The 23356-nt window shown below is 45.3% G+C and overlaps 1 protein-coding gene across 1 annotated transcript in view; it reads right to left on the bottom strand.

Moving 5' to 3' along the window:
• Positions 1 to 23356, bottom strand: part of SRRM4 (serine/arginine repetitive matrix 4) — a 187361-nt gene that overhangs the window by 28918 nt on the left and 135087 nt on the right. Inside the window, exons 3-8 of the mRNA XM_054443707.2 lie at positions 18766 to 18852; positions 16136 to 16207; positions 12894 to 12920; positions 11720 to 11770; positions 8391 to 8489; positions 3434 to 3590 (exon numbers count right to left, since the gene is read on the bottom strand). Coding sequence (XP_054299682.1) covers positions 3434 to 3590; positions 8391 to 8489; positions 11720 to 11770; positions 12894 to 12920; positions 16136 to 16207; positions 18766 to 18852 — 493 coding nt within the window. The remainder of the gene's footprint in view (positions 1 to 3433; positions 3591 to 8390; positions 8490 to 11719; positions 11771 to 12893; positions 12921 to 16135; positions 16208 to 18765; positions 18853 to 23356) is intronic.

Here is a 23356-nt window from a genome sequence, read left to right as displayed (position 1 = left end):
AGGCTATTTCCTTCTTAGTAATTGGATCCTGAGATAAGTCAGAGCCTGACCCTTTGTAGATGCTCCATAGGTGTTTGTAGACTTAAATGAATCATCAGACAGGTGATTCAATGAAAATGACTCTGCTGTTAGCTTTAACGGAGAGAAAAACTTGGGGCCAGGACACTTGGAAAATCTTTGATCCAATCTGGAAACTTCTTTCATCTCTGCTTTTGTAATAGAGAAGATGAGAAAGGGCCATGCATGAGGAGCACTCAAAGAACCAGATCTGGGGCCATGTGATTCTTCCAGGAGCCAGGCAACCTTTGGGGCAGACTAGCCATGTGGGCTGCAGCTACCATTTAGGATGGAAAGAAATTGGTCTGGGAAGCAGGGGCCTTGGCTCTAGTCCCAGCCCAGCCTATGCCTGGAACAATACTACTATTACTACTACTACTCCACTGCTATTACCACTGCTACTACTATTGTGGCTGCTACTATCACCACTACTATTACCACCACTACTATCACCACTGCTATCACCACCACTACTATCACCACCGCTATCACCACCACTACTATCACCACCGCTATCACCACCACTGCTATCACCACCGCTATCACCACCACTGCTATCACCACCGCTATCACCACCACTGCTATCACCACCGCTATCACCACCACTACTATCACCACCGCTATCACCACCACTGCTATCACCACCGCTATCACCACCACTGCTATCACCACCGCTATCACCACCACTGCTATCACCACCGCTATCACCACCACTGCTATCACCACCGCTATCACCACCACTGCTATCACCACCGCTATCACCACCACTGCTATCACCACCGCTATCACCACCACTGCTATCACCACCGCTATCACCACCACTGCTATTCCCACCACTACTATCACCACTGCTATTCCCACCACTACTATCACCACTGCCATTACCACCACTACTATCACCACTGCTATCACCACTATTACTTCTACTGCTGTTACTATCACAAGCAGTAAGCATTATGCAGCATTTACTTCTGGCCTGTTATACTCTAAAACTTTTACTTACATTGTGTCATTGAATTCTCATAACAATCTTATGAGGTAGGTCTTATTGCTATCCTTGTTTTGCAGTTTTTGAGGAAACTGAGACACAGAAACTTGCTCAAGGAGTCACAGCTGGTAAGTGAAGAGCCAGGATCTGGAATGTTGTCATCATATTATTTGTCAAGTTTTGCACCTGTATCAAGTACTGGGCTCAACAGCTGCCTTTTGAAGAAGAGACTGTTATTATCTATATTATTATTATTACTATTATTATTTTTTACAGATGAGAAAACTACAGCTCAGAAACATTTAAGTAATTACTACTATCTCAGGGACATGATGTGACCACAAACTAATAATTCCATGTTTTTAAACAACTCTGCCTTGCCATGGCCCATGGAAATCATTTCCCTTCTGTGAATCTCAGTTTCCTTTCTTAGTAATCAGAGCATTAGGCTAGCTGAGCTCTTAAGGCCTCTCTTATAGGTACAGGTGAACTCTGGCTTTTAGCTCTTTTGATAGGGCCAGGCTCATGAAGAACAGTGAGGCATTGTACCTCAAAGCCATTAAGAACCCATGTGTTTTAGGAAAGCAAACTACCAATAGCCAATCTGGTAACCTCCCCAGCTTGTGTGGGAGGACAGACCCAGCTTTTTGTAACATCTTGACAGACATGTCTTGTTGGAAAACCATCCCAGACATGTAAGAAAGTATAAGCCAGTTGCTTCCAATGGCACTTTTTAGCTAGGGTCAATTGGGACCTCCAGATGGACCACCACAAATACCATGACCAGAGCGATTAGGCATCCTTTACTAACTTAAAAACATTCCTCTACCTCTTAATGCTCATATTTCAAATTTATCTTTACCTTTGCCACAATCCTCCTGGGAGACAAGCGGGATAATCATGCCCATTTCTCAGGTGAGAAAGCTGAGGTTGAGAGGGGTAAAATGACAAGTCCGGCCAAAACAAGACTCAAATCTAGGCCTCTAGACTTTCTATCTTGCTGGGAAGACCCCTTTTTAGGATATTTGTGTGAGAGAGAGTATGCAGGTGGGCATTTGCCATCTGCAAGGACTCAGTAACCACAGATATCTCTACCAAGAAGGAGTCTGGGGACAGTTGCAGATGGTTCCAGGTAGGCAGAGGATTTGGGTAAAATTAGACCTTGGTTATGCTGGGTGCCTTGACTGGTAAAGAAGATTCCTGGAATGCACTGCAGATAATTATTGTGTCAACTAGGCCCAACTGTTGTCATTGCTTTCCCTTTCTTGACATCCCCACAAGCACCTCTGAACTTTTCCTTGCTTCCACCTCATCCTTCCTTAGGGACCATCTACCTGAAATTTTCAAGTTCACATGTAGCTAGAGAAGACAGTCCCTTTCACAGCTGTCTGCTGCAATTGTAGACCCTATCAATGTTGACTCTCTTCCTGTTCGTCTGTCTCTTTAGAGTCTACAAAAGGCCTTCACATACTTTATCTTATTGGATATTCCCAACAATTCCATACGGAAGTGGTATTTACTTCAAGTTTACCAATGAGAAAATGGAGATTAAGTAATTTGCCCAAAGCCACACAGCTAGGAAGTGGCCAAGCTAGGACTGAATTCAGATCCATTTCTAAGTCTCTTGCTAATGGTGTCAAACTGTGTGAAGTCAAATTCCAGCTTGTCCTTGTTGACTTGGGGCAGCACTGCTTAATTCTATTCAATGCTGGGTTGCTAAATTGGATTAACTCTTGCCTTGCTCTGGGGCTTTACCCCAGCCCTTAACCTCTCTAAGCCTTGATTCTTCTTTCCCATCTGTAGAAGAGACTAGTGAGAACAGCTGTGCCCTCAACTCCCAAGACCTTGTGTGGCTACATGAGAGGATGCAGGTCAAGAGCTATGACCTCCTTGGAAGAAAATTCTCATATAAATTCAAGGTCATGTTTTTAGGTGAAATGAAATCCCAGCTGCCAACCAATGCTGCCAGCCAGCTGGCATAAAAGATGCAGACTTCATGTAAAAGCTGGAGTGCCTCTGTTATGTCAAAGAGCCCTTCTTTTCCTTTCTCTCCCAAAAATAAACAAACAACAAAAAATCCTCCTATGGTATCTTAAACATGTCTTCCTGCAGATATCACTCTGGAGACAAGTATTTATTTGTCAACATTCCCCGGATAAAAAGACTGGGTATTTAGTTTTTTTCCCCCTGCCCCCCAAAATCCCCAAGCGAGTGTTGCCAAAGTCTGGTGAATGATCATTTGGTTCATCATTAATGAGGTCTGGAGCCAGTGGGATATTTTGTCAGAAATTGAATTAAAGTGTATCATACACTGCCCTGAACTTGTGCCTCCACATCCCCCAAGTGTCATGGCCAAGGCTGGCAGAGGAGGCTGTGAAGAATACTTACTACACCCCTGGCTGACAGGTAGCCAAGCATCTGGAGGGGTTGACTGGGCGGGCGACTGGACTGGGCCTCAGGGCTGTCCTTGCAGAGGGTCTTGGAGCAGCGGCGGGAGTGCCTTCGGCGGGACTTCTGCCCTTCCTCAGGGGACCGGGCGCGGTGCCTGGGGATGGGGGAGAGAGACCTGAGGGTCTTTTGAAGGGGAGCATGGTAGGGAGATGGATGCAGGACCAACAGGATCTGAGGATGATAAAGTGTGTTGGGGGTGTTTGTATATGTTCATATGTGATTTTGTTCCTAGGTAAGTCTGCATGTGTGTGTATGAAAGCTGGACTGTGTGTATACCCATTTATTCATTCATTCATCCATTTAACCATCCATTCATCCATGTAACCATCCATCCATCCATCCATCCATCCATCCATCCATCCATCCATCCATCCAACCATTTAGCCATCCATTTGTCTAAGCAACCATCTATTCATCCATCTAACTAACCATCTCTCAATCATCCATCCACCAATCCAACCAATCATGTATCCATCCATCCCTCCATCTAACCATCCATCCATCCTTTCATTTGTCTAAGAAACCATCTATCCATCCATCTAACCATCCATCCATCCATCCATCCATCCATCCATCCATCTGTCTAAGGAACCATCTATCCATCCATCTAACCATCCACCCAACCATCCATTCATTCATCTATCCATCCATCCATCCATCCATCCATCCATCTGTCTAAGCAACCATCTATCCATCCATCTAACCATCCACCCAACCATCCATTCATTCATCTATCCATCCATCCATCCATCCATCTGTCTAAGCAACCATCTATCCATCATCTACCCATCCATTCATTCATCTATCCATCCATCCATCCATTCATCCATCCATCCATATAACTATTCATCTATTCATCCATCCATCCATATAACTATTCATCTATTCATCCATCCATCCAATCATCCAACCATCCATCCATCCATCTATCCATCCATCCATCCATCCATCCATCCATCCATCCATCTATCCTTCCTTCCATCTGTTCATCCATCCAACTAACCATCTAACCATCCATCCATCCATCCATCCATCCATCCATCCATCCATCCATTTATCCATCTAACCATTCAGCCATTCATCCATCCATCTATCTAACCAACTGTCTATTCATCCATTCATCTACCTATCTGTCCATCTATTCATTCCTTTATTTATTCATTCTCTTACTTGTTCATTTGACAAATACTACTTCATGTACCTGGAACTGCTTTGGGGTCTGAGGATGCAGCTTTAAAAACAGAAAAGGTCCCCATCCAGATTCAGTTATTCAGTTTAACGTCACTTGTGTGCCTCTCTGATTGTCTGTCATGTGACTATGTGTATGTCTGGGTGTGTCCATCTGTGTTTCCATGTGTTTGTCTATAAATGTAACTGTGTATAACTGTGTGTCTTTGTGTATGTGACTTTGCCATCTGTGAAATAAAGACATCCTGTTGACTGTCACCCAAAACTTTAGTGAAAAAAAATGGCTGACAAAAATGACAGAGATGCCTTCTGCAAGTTTGTCACGTCTAGATCTGGCTGCTTGGTCTGCAGTAAAAACCAAAGGCATGTCTGACTTCTTAGAAAGGGCATGCTCAGACTCTGTATATCTCATTAGTTCTCTGAGCCACGGAAGTAATAAAAATAGCACATTATGGATTTGCACGGTATGTATAAACAAACCTCTCTTGAAGCACTTTCACAGTTTTCCCTAGAACTTGAAGACATAGACAGGGCAAGGTATTACTTTCCCATTTTACAGATGAGGGAGCCGAAGCTCAGAGATGTTTAGGGATCTGCCTGAGGTCAAACAGCCTGAAAGTGGCAGAGCAAGGGCCAGGGCAGTTTTTTGCCACTCTAGGAACTAGCGCCTGGGATTCGTGCCCTGGAGTGCCCCTGACTGCTCTGTGGCTTGAAAATCACATTTCTACTGAATGTGTAACCTGTGTGCCAGCTCTCAGTTTGCTTCCATTTCTGCTAGGAAGCTCCTCAGCTTAGTAGGCACTGGGAGCTCAGATGCCAACACCATCAGGAGGAGATGGGACAGCAGAGGAGGCCTGGGGTAGTATTTGTGATGTTAACCATTTATTTAACAGGTAAGTTGCTAGAGCCTTGTATGATTCTCTGGCCCAGGCCAGTAGGGCTTAGCTGCCGAGAGATAATTCAGCCTGGGGTATAGGTGAAGTGCCCAGGCTGAGTCACACCAACCTGGTGCCTATTCCAGCTCTGCCAGACACTTCTAGCTCTGTGACCTCGCTCAGATCCCTTTGCCCACCAAAAGGCAGTTGTCTCTGCTGTAACAGATCAGAGATGTGGTTTAGCTCATTTGGCCAACATTCTCCAGAAAAGGGCCACCAGGAGTCCACCTGGGGTTGAACAAACATTGTTGTCACTCCCTGATACCATAGGGAAGTTTCAGGTGTCTCTGTAAGAGGGTGTTAGAAAGAACCTATTATAGGCTTTGGGCTGGTGATAGGTGGTTTGGGCAGCATTTACAGATCTGGAGCTTTGTTCTGAATTGGATGCTGCCAGGAAGTGGGGGTAATTCTGACTGGGTGTCTTCATCAATCTTATCTAGAAAGAGGGAGGACTAGACCGAGGCTAAGCCTGACTGCCGAGGAAGCAGCAGTCACTCATATTAGGCAGGGTAGAGAGATGCTTGGTCACTTTTGTGTTTTGCGGTGTTCTCATCTGTGCTCAGACTTGATTACAGAGGGGGCTTAATTTTGTCTTGAGCAATCAGGGCTGCAGAGTGGCCTTGTTGGATGGTGATATTCTTGGAAATTATTGATGTTCAGCAGAAACACCAAGGCCTAATTGTGATAGTAGGTACCAAGGGCCTCTTCCTCAAATGCTTCCCACACATCACCTGGGGAGATTTAAAAATCTCACTGTTCTGGTCTCATCTCATCTGGATTAAATCAGAATGTTTAGAGGGTGGGATCCAGGCATTGGCATCTTTTATAACTTCCCAAGTGATTGAAAAGGGCAGCCGAAGTAGAGAAGCACCGGCATAGCACATAGTGTTATCAGAATGATGAGAGAGAAAATGTATTGAAAATCTTAGCACAGTGTCTGACACGGAGCAGGATTTGGGTAACTATTCCTCTCCTGCCTCCTCTTTCTCCTTCTCCCCCTTCTACCTTCTCCTTCTCCCTTTTTCTTTCTTTCTTTTCTTTTCTTTTTTTTTTTTTGAGACAAACTTTCACTTTTGTCACCCAGGCTGGAGTGCAATGGTGCAATCTCAGTTCACTGCAACCTCCATCTCCTGAGTTCAAGTGATTCTCCTGCCTCAGCCTCCCGAGTAGCTGGGATTACAGGCGCCCACCACCACACCTGGCTAATTTTTGTATTTTTAATAAAGACGAGGTTTCACTATGTTGGCCAGGGTGATCACTAACTCCTGACCTCAGGTGATCCACCCGCCTTGGCCCCCCAAAGTGCTGAGATTACAGGTGTGAGCCATTGCACCCGGTCCCTCCTCCCTTTTCCTATAGACATTCTGCTTTATTTGGGAAAAGTGGGGCCAGGGCAATGAAATTTTAAAATCTACCCTGGTGATGTGAACGGAGAGTCAAGTGTGAGATGCATTTGAGAAAGAAAAAAGCAGCCCCTCACATCTGGAAGCTGGAGGTCTCAGTGTCCCCATTGAACGTCAACAATTCCAAACACCAACAAAGCCCCAGTTCTTATTCTTGCTCTTCTCCTTCCCTTCCTCCTTCTTCTCATCAACAAGATGCCTTCTCAGGTTGGGACAACCAATGTATTAGCATAGAGAGAGTCCAGGTTAGGAGAAAACTGACTTGAAAAGGCATTAGAGTGAACTTTCTACTTTGCAGTGTTTGGTTTTACATAGTTTGCTTAGCTTCTCTGTGCTTAGAGTGGTCCCTTAGTGAAGTCTAGAGCCACGTTCCCTGATTTCAATCCTAACTGTCACTTAGTTGCTAAGAGACTAGCAAATTCCTTAACCCCCCATGCCTCAGTTTTCTCATATTTAAAATGGGGATAACAATAATGCCCACTTCTTATGGTTGTAGAGAGGATCCTGCAAGTGGATGTACAAAGAGCAGCTAGGGCCGGGCGCGGTGGCTCACGCCTGTAATTCTAACACTTTGGGAGGCCAAGACCGTTGGATCACTTGAGGTCAGGAGTTTGAGACTAGCCTGGCCAACATCGTGAAACCCTGTCTCTACTACAAATACAGAAATTAGCCAGGTGTGGTGGTGGGCGCCTGTAGTCCCAGCTGCTCCAGAGGCTGAGGCAGGAGAATCGCTTGAACCCAGGAGGTGGAGGTTGCAGTGAGCCAAGATCGCCCCACTGTACTCCAGACTGGGCTATAGGGTGAGACTCTGTCTCAAAAAAAAAAAAAAAAAAAAAAAAACAGCTAGTATGGTGTTGTCATTCCTATAAGTGATGGCAGCAAGACCTTTTGGTCTCCAGCCCTTTCTCTTGTTTTTGTTTTTGTTTTGAGATGGAGTCTTGCTCTGTCACCCAGGCTGGAGTGCAATGGCGTGATCTCCACTCACTGCAACCACCATCTCCCGGGTTCAAGTGATTCTCCTGCCTCAGCCTCCAGAGCAGCTGGAATTAAAGGCGCCCACCACTACGCCCATCTAATTTTTTGTATTTTTAGTAGAGACAGGGTTTCACCATATTGGCCAGGCTGGTCTTGAACTCCTGATCTCGTAATTTGCCTACCTCGGCCTCCCAAAGTGCTAGGATTACAGGCGTGAGCCACCGCACCCGGGCTCTCCAGCCCTTTCTCTACAGGGAAGTGGTGCCAGCTGCTGAGTCTGAGGAAGGGGGCCAAACCCTGTGCTGGAAGTGTGGAGGCGAAGCTAGTGTTAACAGTGTCTTAGCCTGGGCTCCGCTGTGGCTGACAGAAGAGGATCCCGGGGCGAGGGGTTACCTGCTCTCATAGCTTGAGGGGCGGGACTCCGAGCTCTGGGACCGCGAGGGGCAGCGGTGATGGCGGTGGCGGTGAGACTTTCGGGGGCGGCTTCGAGATCTTGGGGGGATGAGAAGGAACGAGTCAGAGGAGAGGAGAGAGAGAGAGTAAAAAAGGGAGAGAGAGAGATTTGATCTTGTGACACCCATTTTTCCTTTGCATTTGTCACCATCCCTCCCGAAGTTCTCCATCTCCCTCAACCCCATGTGTTAGTCCAGCTTCCTGCCTGGGTATTGGGTAGAGGGTTCCGTAACCAATAGTACTGAACACGGGTGAGCAGAAAGGGGTCCTCTGGAGGGAGTGTGGATGACTCAGGGCCCTCCCCGCTCCCCAGATGACACCCTAGGCAGAAAGTCACTTGCCCATGTCTCCTCTGCATCACTCAAGGCAGGCGCCTCAATGTCACAGAGCTTCAGGGGCCATTCGGGGAGCATAAATATGTGAATCAGCCAAGCACTAACACAATATCAACCAGAAGCCCGAGTTAAAACAGAAGGAGCTGCTTTGCCTCCAGAATATTTGTGTGGTGATCCTCTAATTTTTCAAGTGAGTGTGGAAATACCGATTTTTAGGTAAAATATTCTTATTTTAAATAGAAGCTGATTTTTTTTTAAAGGCACCTTTTTGGGCAAATGAAACACATTTGCAGAGTAAATCAGGCCTTTGGGCTGCCAATTTACAACCTCAGACCTGGAAAATTAAGTCCAGGTTCTTAGCATGGAGTCAAAAGCCTTTCAGGATGGGCTACAAACCTCATTAAAAACAAAAATTAGAACAACACCAATTACTACCACTACCACTAACAATGGTGTTACTACAGGTTACTTCAGCTATTTCTAAGTCGTAATAATTCAGAAATAGTAGTGGCAGCAGCAGTGGTAATTGAGGATATATAAAGGATGTCAATGGTTTGGGCCAAACGTGAAAGCCAGCGGGAGTTAGAGATGATTCTGTTGGGAGGTAACTTGGTTATCTCAACAAAGGACTCAGGGATTCTTCAACGTAATCATCAGACTATATCCCTTCCCTGCTTAACACTTTCCCATTGCTCTCATATCGAGTCCAAACTCTGATCCTGAACCTCAGGCAGCTTCAGGAGCTAGCCCTTCCCTAGTTCTCTGGCCTCACTGCTTGTCTTCTACTGCCCTGGCCTGGTGGGCTAAAGCAGCTCTGAACTGTGTGTATGCTGGCTCACACATTTCCCAGTTCATGATGTCTTAGGGATGATAATGACAACAATGGTGATGATGACAGGTAATCCACGTCTAATATATACTTCATGCCAGGCACTGTATTCTAAGCATTTTTCTTAAAGGGATTCATCTATTCTTCATAACAACCTATGAAGTAGGTTCTCTTATTATTCCCATCTTACAGATGAAGAAACTGAGGCACAGAGCGTTTAAACCACCTGCTTAACTTGCAGCCTAGAATGGTTACTTCCCATCCTCACCTGCGGCTTAGACGCTGCCTCCGGCGGGAGACCACCAAGCCCTTTTCCCAGTGCCTGTGTTCCCAGAATGCCCAGGGTTTCATCTGCTGTGCTGTGACCAGCCCTGCATCTGGCTCCTGTGAGCTCTTCAAGGCCAGGACAGTGTCTGGCTCATCTGTGTCCTTGGGCCCAGCACAAGGCCAGTCACATAGTAGGGCCTCATTAAGGGATGTTGAATGAAAGGAGGCCAACTCACTCCAGCAGCCACTTGCCTGGAAGCAGCCCTGACCGTGGACTTGGTAAGAATAAGCCATCGTTTATCTTGAATCCTCAAGATTCCTAGCCTTATTCTTCTTGTTTTTTCTCTCTTGCCTCTTGTCTTTTGGCTTGCACAAGCTTTCTGACACCCTGTTAGCAATTTCTGGGGCTCATCCAGCTCTTGCTACCGGGGAGGGTGGCCACCTTGCTGCCCTTACGCAGGCAGTCCTTATCTCAGTGATGGTCCTTCCTAGCGCTGTTGAGGTCTGGGCCTACCCCCTGGCTCTGTGGCTGCCTACCCTGGGGCCCCACTGGTCAAGTGACACCGAGATTGCTGAGAACGTGTACTCTATCTGTGCGTAGTGTGAAAGCACATTCAATACATGTGGCCAATAATTGTCTCTTGACTTGAGCTGAACAAATTTGATAAGGAAGTTCTTCGATCAGCTAACTCAAGGCTCTACTGCTTTCTTCTGGAGCATTCCCCAGGCCTCTGTGGTGGTGGCTGAAATGCCCTCCTTTGTCCTGACCTTGGGTGAAAAGACCGTTTAGGGCAGCAAAGCTGGGCACCCTCCCTCTGCCTCCCTGCCTCCTCTTTTTCCTCCTTGGCAGTCGACTACCTCTCATCTTATTGTCTTTGATCCTCTCTTTAGAAGCTTCTTGGCAGGAGATAAAATATTAGTTGATTGGAAAACACACGCACTAACACTTGCAGGATATAAAGTAGGTAGGTTGTAACCAAATTTACTTTTAATTTGGCTGGGAACTGAACTCCACAGGCAGCAGTGGCTGATTTGAATTTCTACTACCAGCTATAAACTGTGAAACAGCTGGGGCCCCAAGACTGGAGCTAGGAGCTTCACTGACATCTCCACACTGTAAATCCAACAGTCAGCACATGAATTCATACACATGCTCACACACGTGCACCCATGTGATCACACCCCCATGACCACCCATGCACAGGTAAAAACCACCATACAACCCCTGTGCACAAAATATACACAGGTACTTACACAGTGCACACACACAGTGCATAGAATTTAGTGTGCCCTGTGTATGCCATTCACGTTCATGCTCACACAAGCACAGACACACAAATGCATTGGTGTAGGCACAAATATAGACCACACAATGTTCCCATATTGTATACATTTGTACACACAGTGTACAAAAATGTAAAAATGTACAGACATCTACAATGCACACACTAGATATATACAAACTATGTATAAATATACACACAAGGTATACTCACAAGGGACACGCCAGGCATACACATTCACCCTTTCATGCAACATAAACAAGCGTGCATACACATACACATCATATACACACGACCCGGTGCACTCATACATAACTAAACCTACAACACACGCAGTTATGCCTTTCTGTCCCTCCCTCTCCCCTTCCTTCCTTCCTTCCTTCCTTCATTCCTTCCTGCCTGCCTTCCTTCCTTCCTGCCTTCCTGCCTTCCTCTCACCCGCTCACCTTCTCCTCCCTTTCCCTGTTTATTGCAACTCTAAGACTCTGGCTTTTAAGAAGCCAAATGCCCCAACTCCTCAAACTGATGAGTGCATTCCAGGTAGCATCTACTTACTGTTTCTTGTGCCTCTTCTCATCTCTTCTTTTGCTTTTTGGGCTAGAGGAGCTAAACAAGAAATGGTCAATTAATTGAAAGATGCAAAATTCTAGTTAAAGATAAACAAGTAGTTAAAATGCTTAACACACAGTGTGAGATCCAGGCAGTTTTGGAATGGACACCGATCATTGCCTCAGACTGGAAAATTCACTGCCAACATTTTCATGCACCTTGAAGCTAGCCACAGGATCTATCTTCATGTTGAGACTCACCCCAGGCAGTGGGAGAGCCCAGGACCTTGCTGACAGATCCAAATTCAACTGGACCCAAGATCCACCTCTGCTTCTTAGCTGCTGTGTGACATCAGGGTAGTTACCCGTCCCTCTAAAACCTGGTTTCTTCAACCGTGAAATGGGGCCATTACTCAAGCTGCAGAGCTGAGTGGACAGATGACATTGGCAACCAATATCTACTTATTAAGTGAATAAATGACAGGGCTTTGCATTTTGCAAATTGCTGTAGATGTGGTTATTGTTATTTAAGAAGCCATCATCACTCTCCTTATCCTCTGTATACAGATTTGGTTTTGAATTTCGGCTCCGATACCTTCTGGTTCTATCTGTGGGCATTCCTGTTACATTCTCTCTTAATCTCAGTTTCCTCATCTGTAAAATGGGAACAATAAACATATCCACTGTGCAAGGTTGTGGTAGGGATTAATGAGCATTAAATACATCTATACATGGAAGAGACTTAGCTCAGGATCCAGTTTGGAGTGAGGACCCCATAAGTAATAACTATTTGTGTTCACCTGATGTGTCCAGTATACGAGGACTTGGCCCTGTTCCTTGGCCAGATCTGGGAAGGTTTTGGTGGCGTGATAGGACTGATGTTTCCCTATGTGCCCCAGTTCAAGATTCCAACCAGTGGCAGGGGTAACAAGACATTCTGGGGTCGAGACATTGATAGGGCTGGTCCAAGAGCAACCACCTGGCCTGATGGAGTCAAAAGCTGGCTTGGAACGCTCAGAAAAAGCAGCCCAGACCTTCATTTTGGAGGAAACTGAGGCCCAGGAAGACAAAGGGGTCATGCCTAAGAGCACAGATAGAAACTGAGGGCTGACCTAGAAGCTGCCCAAAGCTGGCTGAGAAAGCAGAAAGTTGAACATTCAGTTAGAGAACAAGAGTCTTACCTGTGCCTTCTCTTCTTGGAGAATGACCTGAAAAGAAAGAAAGAAAAAAAATGAAAAAAAATGAAAGAAAAAAAGGCAGAGAGAGAGAGAGGGAGAGAGAGAGAGATGGAGAGAGGGAGAGAAGGAAAGAAAGGAGGAAGGAAGAAAGGGAGGGAGGGAGAAGGAAGGGAGGGAGGGGAGAAAGTAAATATAAGTGAGTTTGAAAGTTTTTTTTTCCTGGTATGAAGGTATCAGTGTGTTTGTGATCACGCTACAGGGGGTCAGGACACCTAACTAATCCTCCTCCTCTCTTAGATTTCAGAGACTATGAAAATTGTATGGGAGACACTGGTTTGATTCAGAATTTCCAGATCAAAGCCTACCAGTACTTCAATGTTCCCCCCAAAATGTCAGTAAATCTGTCCTGGATGAGGCTGGATGAGGAAAATGTAAGAGAGAGTCTTCTGCCTTTCCCCTCCTCCATTCTCCATCTCATCTTCTCTCTCCCTTGTTGTCCATTCCTCCTCCTCCTCATCCTCATCATCACCGTCATCATCATGAGACAGCCAGCTTCCACATGTGGAACTCTTACTGTGTGCCAGGTTCTGTACTTAGCACCTGTCACACACAGTCTCATTCAATCTTCCCCAAGCCCTGTGGAGCACTATTAACAACCATTTTACAAAGACACTGACGATCAGAGAAGTTGATTAAGTTGCTCAAACAGCATCACCCATGTAGCTTCTTCTCATTCTTCAGTGCTCCAGTTGGAGGCCGTCTTCGCCTTGTAACATTTTCTGAGTCCCTCAGGCTGGTTGGGTGCCTCCCGTCTACTCCCCCAAGCTCTGGGTGAGCCTCTGAGCTTATCATCGTCAGGGTACAGACTTCTCCATATTAGAATGACCGATTTTCCCCACTAGAATGTGAGAAATTGGAGGGCAGGGACTGGGTTTTGGTTTCTTTTCTGGGACTCAGATGGGTGTTCAATAAATAGATGTGAAAAATAATTTTTTTAATTTTAATTTTTATTCTAAGTTCTGGGGTACATATGCAGGATGTACTGGTTTGTTACATGTATATGTGTGCCATGGTGGTTTGCTGCACCTATCGACCCATCACTTAGGTATTAAGCGCAGCATGCATTAGCTAGAAAAATGAAAAATTTTTAAAAACTCGGAAGCCTTGCTGAGGAGAGACAAAAAAAAAACAAAACAAAAATCTCAGTGCTTTCGCTACCCCTAGGTCCCATCTCCAAAAGTGTCAGCTATTATTAACCAAACATTTCAAGAGCTTGGAGAGGCTGGACCAGGAGTAGGATGGTGCTCGGGAGGTCAGGGTTTGGGAAGGAACAGCAACAGAATTTCCCCTCCTAATCATCTCCCTCATATGAACCCCTTACTCTGTAAAGCTCTAAGACCTGGGCTGACCAGGCAGGAAAAGCCTGTTTCTGACTGTCTGTCAGTGTCTTTCTCATGAGAATGAACCTGTGAGTGAGAAGCCCCCTGGCTTCCAGAGCCCAAATATGGGAAAGTTGTTCTCTCTTCCCCCAGTGAACCCCCAAATTGGGAGGAGCTGCTCAGCAAAGGAAGGAGATAAGGTGGCCGTCTAGAATCATAAGTGTGGGCCATTGCTGCTACAAAGGACTCTATGATGGGAAAGATTTCTGACACCAAATTAACAACATTTCACTAATTAGTTTGCCCATGCCTTATAGTAAACACAAACTCAGATAACATCAGTCAGGAAGTCTGGGCAGGTGGTTGACACAACCAGTGAGAGCAAACTGAGTTTGAGGCCATTCTAGCAACCAGCACTGAGATGTGGTCACATCCCCGGATTGGGAAAAGCCACACTGGTGCAACTTTGAACTGGACTTGAGATACAGGGGGAAACCCCAAACAACCTCTTACCTCTCATTCATTCTGTTGTTAATTGCACAAGTAATCTACAATTGATGTAGGAAAATTGGATGATATGGATAAGCAAAAGTAAAATATAAATCACTCTTTTCCCACTATCTGCAGCTCACTATAGCAAATAACTTGTATAGGGAGCTTCAAACTTTCTGCCTCCAGGGGCCAAGCAGGCTTTGTAAGTGGGCAGAGCAGGCTGGACAGGTCCTAAGGCCAACTGGAGCACAGGTACCCACTCTGTCTAAATGCATGGCAACTCCTTAGCTCCAGGGGATGGCTGCTCGTGGGAAAATAAGCCCAGAGAAGACAGACCTTCTGACTCTACAGAGGAACTAGAAAACTGAATTTCTGTATTGCAGAATCTTCCAATTATAAAATGTTGGTTTGGGCCATAAACCACAAACCTGAGCCCTCTGTTGTATATCCTTGTTTGTTTGTTTGTTTTTTAGACAGAGTCTCACTCTGCCGCCAGGCTGGAGTGCCGTGGAGTGATCTCGGCTCACTGCAACCTCTGACTACCCGGTTCAAGTGATTCTCCTGCTTCAGCCTCCCAAATAGCTGGGATTACAGGTACATGCCACCACACCCGGCTAATTTTTGTATTTTTAGTAGAGACTGGGTTTCACCATGTTGGCCGGGATGGTCTCGACCTCCTGACCTCGTGATCTGCCCGCCTTGGTCTCCCAAAGTGCCAGGACTACAGTATCCTTTTAGTCTTTTCCTTCCCCTGTAAACATACACCTGTGTGTGTGTGTGTGTGTGCACAGTGAACACCAGGAACATGGGCCCAGTTCATAATGTGCTGTAACTACCGTCCCTGCATCCTCATGCACCAGCATGGGCAATCTCAGCACAGCTGTGTTTTTCAACATGATCTCATTCTCTAGCATGCAATGGACTGACAAGAGGGGCCTTTCCTTGGGAATTTGGAACAAGGAACAAAACAGAGAGATTCAGTGTCTCCTTATAACTTGGCCTGCAACATGGAGAGATGGGGCAGGGTGCAGCCATGTCCCTCATGGGGACCAGGAGACAGTGGGCACTTCAGGTCCCAAGTGGGTCCTATCAGCTTTCCAGTCCTTGTTCCAGCCCCTTGCTCAGGCCTGGCTGATCCCTGAGTCACTCCTGCTTCTTTATAATCAAGTCCTCCTCTGGCCTCAGTTAGCACGTGTGGACCTCTAGTCTTCGCAGCCACAGTCCCAGCTTACACAAGACACAAATATGTAAAAAGACGTAGATAATTATTTTACGTAAATGACATGATATGCTTCAAGATGACCTTTTGGTGCCATCAACTGTCCTCCCCACCCCACCTGGGGAGGTCTTGTTTGCAGAGAAAAAGGACAATACCTGCGTCGCTTATGTTTCTTGGAACCTTTCTTCTTCTTTTTCTTGGCAGGCGATGGGCTATAGGATGAGGACCTGCCAGGGCCAAGAAGACACACTTCAGAAGGAGGCTCTTAAAGGCCACGGTTGGTTTCAAAAAGAACCTTGCCCAGTCCTTATACAAGGTTTTAGCTCTTGCAGGAACACACATCAAGGATAATATCCATGCTGATACTAGCTTGCATTTGTAAGCAATTTTTAATTACTCACAAATTTAATTTTACTTTTCATTTGCTTTTAATTTTTAACAAGTTAATGTAAACCATTACCTTGTGTTTTGTAAGCATTATCTCATTCAATCCTTCCACACACTTCTTAGGTAGATACAATTGCTACCCTCCCTTTTCAGACAAAGAAAATGAAGTTCAGAGAGGTGAAGTGACCAGCCCAAAGACACACAGCTAGGAAGTAGATGAGCTGGGATCCCACTGGTTTTTGCTCTCAGTCACCATAGCACCTCACAGCTGCCTGCCTGGTCAAGCTGGAAAGGCTTCCTTCTGTCTGTTGTTCTCCCTTCAAGCTGCAACCCTCCTCTCAAAGTCTCAGGGTTTCTCCTTTGCCCCATCCTTTGTCTCTCTTGTAAGACTGAGCCCCTGAAGGATATCTTGCCAGGCTGCGGCTGCATGGATAGTGCCATCAAAGTGTTACCTGAGAAACAGAGCTACTCTGAGTCCATGGTGATGACTCAAGACTGAGGCTCAGGTGACCTAAGTTCCAATCTTGACTCTACTACCAACTCGCAGAGCCACCTTGGGCATGTCAAGGCTCATCTCTAAGTCTCTTATTTCCCTGCTGACAAAAGACCAGGGTTGAAACAGATGAGAGGTTACAAATTTAATGCTAACAGAGACCTCTCAGGTACATGAATGGATGAAACAGGCTGGGTGGAAGACAGTAGGGAGTAGTGGGGACTGTGGGGAACCAAACCAGAGAGGTTCTGGCTGGAGGGGGGTCTGCTTCTCAGATTAGCCGAAGATCCTGTGTAGGAATGCAGGTCTGGGCTTCTACAGCACCTGCCTTTTCTAAAGGAGCCTCCAAAACTCCACACTTTCGTATGAAATCTCCCAATTTGGAAATGTTGACCACCAATTAAAAAAAAAGTCAAATCACTTTGCAGGTCAAACAAAACATGTCTGCAGAAGGGAATGGCTGAGAAACAATTCAGCCTTCAAGGAATCATAACATTTGTCCCCAGACACATGCTCAGTGAACATTCATTGGATGAACGAGTCAATTAGTGAATCTTAATATCTGAGGTTTCCTTTTTTAGAGTATTCTCTGGCCCACCCCCCAAATTAGGAAATCCAAAGCACTTGCCCCAATTTCATCTCCTACCCTACAATGGCTAGGACTCAGAGTCTTCACCCATATTTCCCCCTGGCTCCTCTTTGAGCCTGTCCTTTTAGAATGAGGCTAAGGGGTGTCTGTGAAACAAGGTTCCAGAAAACCTGGAGTTGAAGCCCGTCATCAGATGCTGCTCTCTTCTGCCCCCTACAGGTTTCTATAAATACTGCCTCAGAAGTTTGCTGTGATTCTCAGTTGGCAGCCTTAAGGGTTAAGCCTGCCCCTCTGGAGTTGGCACATTAGAGATGCTTTTAGTCTAGTTAGTGGCAGCCTACAAGCAAATCTGGAAATCATTTTAAATATAAAAAAATTTTAGAGGAATTGGACATAGAAAAAATGCATAAGATACCAAAGAGTCAATAGCTGGCAAACAAACACCACCCCCCTCCTCCAAAACCCACCTATTATCCTAGACATTTAACTAGCTAGGTGGGTGTAGTAGAACCAACTGAGGACCTGGCATCAAGCCCCTGTAGATCCTGTCACTCCCTCTGTGAGCCTTTATTTTCTCATCTCTAAAATGGGGATAATAATGCTTTCCTGGTAGACAATGGTCAGGGATAAAAGAGATAATGAAGATCACAGTGCCTAGTGTAGTCCTCTGCATCTAGTAAGCTCTCAAAAAATAATTCAATATTCATGCTAAAGACTATGCTTCCGGCCAGGCGCGGTGGTTCACGCTTGTAATCCCAGCACTTTGGAAGGCCAAGGCAGGCGGATCACAAGGTCAGGAGATCGAGCTCATCCTGGCTAACACAGTGAAATCCCCTCTCTACTAAAAATACAAAAAAATTAGCCAGGCATGGTGGCGGGCGCTTATAGTCGCAGCTACTCGGGAGGCTGAGGCAGGAGAATGGAGTGAACCCGGGAGGCGGAGCTTGCAGTGAGCCAAGATCATGCCAGTGCCCTCCAGCCTGGGTGACAGAGCGAGACTCCGTCTCAAAAAAAAAAAAAGACTATGCTTCCTATTAATTAGTCATTTACTATGTGCCAGGTACTGTGACAGCCGCTTCCACATTAATTTTTCATGTAATTTTCATGAAATCTCAAAAGGTAGATATTATCACCATTTTGGAGAAGTATAATAAAAACAGGAACAGAGATGTAAAGTGACTTGCCCAAGGTCACACAGCTAGTTAAGCATCAGAGAGGGGATTTGAACCCAAGAGGGAGCCACTGTCTGACTTTGAAACCCATATTTTGTCCCTGCCTGCATCCTACAGGTTTTATCTCCCTCTTGGTGCTCTTACCTCCTTCTCTTCTTCCGAGTGGATTTCTTCTTTTTCTTCTTTCCCCTGGAGGAAGGTGGTGGTGTCAAGTCTTTGTCATGAGAGGCACTGTGAGGAGCAAAGAGAGGAGCATTAGATAACTCATGGTTCCCCAACTCCCCAACCAGAGCTGGTGTAGCCAGGGAAGGACCCAGGTCCTTGGATGATCAAGGACCCATAGCCAGTGCCTCATTACCACCTCATGGCTGATTGGGTCACACTTCAGACTAAGTACTAAATAAGGACTTAATGCCGAACTAATGAGACAGACGTTGTATGTTACCCAAACACCAACTGATTATTAAAAACAGAGTTATAGAGGTTAACTACTCCTTAATAGATTTATTATTGAATTTGCAAATGGCTTGCCTTGGTAAATAAATCACTTTTTAAATAATTCATCAGCCGTTCAGCCCCCTCCCTCCCCAATATATCGTGTCCGTAGTTCCTGCTGGAAATTTAATAGGAGGCGGAAGGTATGTTAAGTAGCAGCTGATTATTAAAAGTATATTTGCCAAGGTCTAATGTAACGAGATACGTATCTTATATTGCCTCGCAGAACCTCAAAAACCTCCACTCTTCAAGAATAATTATTTCCTGTTCAATTAAATTCAAATGCTGAGGCTGCAGTTAAATGAAGTCAAGTTATCTTCTTTTATAATTGGGGCAGGCTCCAGGGATTTTTTTAAAAACACTATCCCATGGCAAAGGAAGATGGTTTTAGATGAAAAACTGCTTGGGAATTGGAACATGCCAACCTAGTGGAACCTCACGGGGAAAACATAATCTTACTACTAATATTATTGTCATTATTTTAGCAGTGACACAACTAGCATTTATGTGCTTGTTATGTGCCAAGTTTTTTATATATTAGGATACAAACACTTTGAGAATGGTATGACTTTTACTGTCTTGAGGCTCGGAAAGGTTAATTAGCTTGCTGATGGCTAGACAATTAGAATGTGTCCAGGCTAGGATTTGAATCAAGGCTTGTGTGATTCCTACCCTGAGATTTTCCCCACAAAACCAGCTGCCTTCTCAAACTTGTTGGTGTGGCCAATCATCTGGAAATTACCCAACTTTTTATAGAATATCATAAAGTACTGCTGTATTTAATTCCATTTTAAGAATCTGGATCATTGTGATTAGTAGAAAGAATGACAAAATGGTTAGAATATATGTCAGGGTCTCTATCTCCAGCAAATAAGAATCACATAGCTATATTTATAATATTTTCAAGAGAGCCACTTTTTAAAAATTATCAGATGTCATTTTATTTAAACAGCTGGAAGAGAGACTATTTATCTTATTGAGCTTTTCTACTAATTTGCTTTCCTGAATGTGGAACTTTTGATGTGCTATGGTTTTTTTTTAAATTTTAATTTTAAATTTGTACATTCCGGGCTACATTTGCAGGATGTGCAGGTTTGTTACATAGATAAATGAGTGCCATGGTGGTTTGCTGCACCTATCAACCCATCACCTAGGCATTAAGCCCAGCATGCATTTGCTGTTTTCCCTAATGCTCTTCCTCAGCCTCCACTCTCCCCCAACAGGCCCCAGTGTGTGATGTTCCCCTTCCTGTGTCCATGTGTTCTCAATGTTTACCTCCCACTTATAAGTGAGATCATGCAGTGTTTGGTTTTCTGTTCTTGCATTGGTTTGCAGAGGATAATAGCTTCCAGCTTCATCCTTGTGCCTACAAAGGACATGATCTTGTTCATAGTATGGAATACTGCATAGTATTCCATGGTATATGTGTACCACATTTTCTTTATCCAGCCTATCATTGATGGGCATTTGGGTTCATTTCATGTCTTTGCTATTGTGAACAGTGCTGCAATGAACATATGCATGCATGTATCTTTATAATAGAATGACATATATTCCTTTGGGTATATACCCAGTAATGGGATTGCTGGGTCAAATGGTATTTCTGGTTCTAGGTCTTTGAGGAACCACCATCTTCCACAATGGTTGAACTAATTTACATTCCCACTAATAGTGTAAAAGCATTCCTATTTCTGTACAACCTTGCCAGCATCTGTTGTTTCTTGACTTTTTAATAATTGCCATTCTGACTGGCGTGAGATGGCATCTCATTGTGGTTTTGATTTGCATTTCTAAGAGGGTCCCTTTTAGTAGGTTAAAAATAAGTATCACAGGAATTAAGTACCTAACTACTTAACTACACTTATATGTTATAAAGCACAAGGCACAGTATGCATGTCCAGGAAGCAAACAGGATGCTTGTGTAAACAGGATGGGCTACTTCCAAATTCTTTTTTTTTTGAGACAGAGTTTCACTCTCTTGCCTAGGCTGGAGTGCAGTGGCATGATCTCAGCTCACTGCAACCTCCATCTCCTGGATTCAAGCGATTCTCCTGCCTCAGCCTTTCTAGTAGCTGGGACTACAGGCTTCCGCCACCAAGCCAGGCTAATTTTTGTATTTTTAAAGTAGAGACAGGGTTTCACCATGTTGGCCAGGCTACTCTCGAACTCCTGACCCCAGGTGATCCACCTGCTTTGGCCTCCCACAGTGCTGGGATTACAGGCATGAGCCACGGTGCCTGGCCACCAAATTATTTCCTTAAAGAGTGCTTGTCACAGGGCAAAAGCCTAATCAATATTTGTTGAGTGACCAAAAGAGAGAACAAACGAATGAAATAATTGAGCTTCTTGTTAAATCATCTTGTTTCATAGAAACACTTCCCAGTCCAACAGCTACTGGGAATTTGAGTGGGGAAAAAATGAAAGGAGAAAAACTTGAGAGAAAAAAAAAATCTTTTAGAGTGTGTCTTACAAAATGAGGAAAGAGCCTATTGTTTCAGTCAGCTATAACTTCTGGAATCCCAGGGTCCCGGGGAAGGATGATTTGAGAACTTCATCCTTGATTTGCATTTAAGTAATGGGGTAAAACTCAGAAAGCCCTTGAATTTGGAGACATTTGAGGTGTGTGAGATGGGGATCATCAACTCCCTCAATAAATCCCAAACGCCTTTACCCAGGTAGGTCTACATTTCTTCTACCCCCTATTTTTCCCTACACTAGTTCTACATGTACCATCAGAGAGGGTCAGGAGGGAGCAGAACAGTTGTTAAGTATACCCTGGTTACAGGTGCAGGGGTTAAGTACATAATGCTTGTGTATGCTGTAGTTACATATGCATGGCTAAATACAGTGATGAAATATATGACAGTTCAATAAGTATCAGTTGAGTATGCAGTGGTTACATGTGCAGCAGTTAAGTCTGTAGTGGTTAAACAAGTGGTAGTTAAGCACACCTTGGGGAAGTAGCAGAGGTTAACTATTCAGTGGTTAAGTGCTCAGCAGCTATGTACACAGTAGTTAAACATGCATCAATTAAATATGCAGTGGTGAGGAGGTTCCAAGATGGCCGAATAGGAAGAGCTCCAGTCTACAGCTCCCAGCGTGAGTGATGCAGAAGACGGGTGATTTCTGCATTTCCAACTAAGGTACTGGGTTCATCTCACAGGGGCTTGTCAGACAGTGGGTGCAGCCCATGGAGCATGAGCCAAAGCAGGGCGGGGCATCGCCTCACCTGGGAAGTGCAAGGGGTCAGGGAATTCCCTTTCCTAGCCAAGGGAAGCCGTGACAGAGGGTACCTGGAAAATCGGAACACTCCCACCCTAATATTGCACCTCTCCAATGGTCTTAGCAAATGGCACACCAGGAGATTATATCCTGCATGTGGCTTGGAGGGTCCCATGCCCACGGAGCCTCACTCACTGCAAGCACAGCAGTCTGAGATCGAACTGCAAGGCAGCAGCGAGGCTGGGGGAGGGGCATCCGCCATTGCTGAGGCTTGAGTAGGTAAACAAAGTGGTCAGGAAGCTCAAACTAGGTGGAGCCCACTGCAGCTCAAGGAGGCCTGCCTTCCTCTGTAGACTCCACCTCTGAGGGCAGGGCATAGCTGAACAAAAGGCAGCAGAAACTTCTGCAGACTTAAACGTCCCTGTCTGACAGTTTTGAAGAGAGTAGTGGTTCTCCCAGCACAGAGTTTGAGATCTGCGAACGGACAGACTGCCTCCTCAAGTGGGTCCCTGACCCCCAAGTAGCCTAACTGGGAGGCACCTCCCAGTAGGGGCTGACTGACACCTCATATGGCCAGGTACCCCTCTGAGACGAAGCTTCCAGAGGAAGGATCAGGCAGCAACATTTGCCATTCTGCGATATTTGCTGTTCTGCAGCCTCCGCTGGTGATACTCAGGCAAACAGTGTCTGGAGTGGACCTCCAGCAAACTCCAACAGACCTGCAGCTGAGGGTCCTGACTGTTAGAAGGAAAACTAACAAACAGAAAGGACATCCACACCAAAACCCCATCTGTACATCACCATCATCAAAGACCACAGGTTGATAAAACCACAAAGATGGGGAGAAACCAGAGCAGAAAAGCTAAAATTCTAAAAATCAGAGTGCCTCTTCTCCTCCAAGGGAATGCAGCTCCTTGCCAACAATGGAACAAAGCTGGACGGAGAATGACTTTGACGAGTTGAGGGAAGAAGCCTTCAGATGATCGGTGATTACAAACTTCTCTGCACTAAAGGAGGA

Source organism: Pongo pygmaeus, chromosome 10 (assembly GCF_028885625.2).
Source record: "Pongo pygmaeus isolate AG05252 chromosome 10, NHGRI_mPonPyg2-v2.0_pri, whole genome shotgun sequence".
Classification (NCBI taxonomy): Eukaryota; Metazoa; Chordata; class Mammalia; order Primates; family Hominidae; genus Pongo; species Pongo pygmaeus.
Note: the sequence above shows the minus strand (reverse complement) of the source record. Positions and strands in the feature narration are given on the sequence as shown.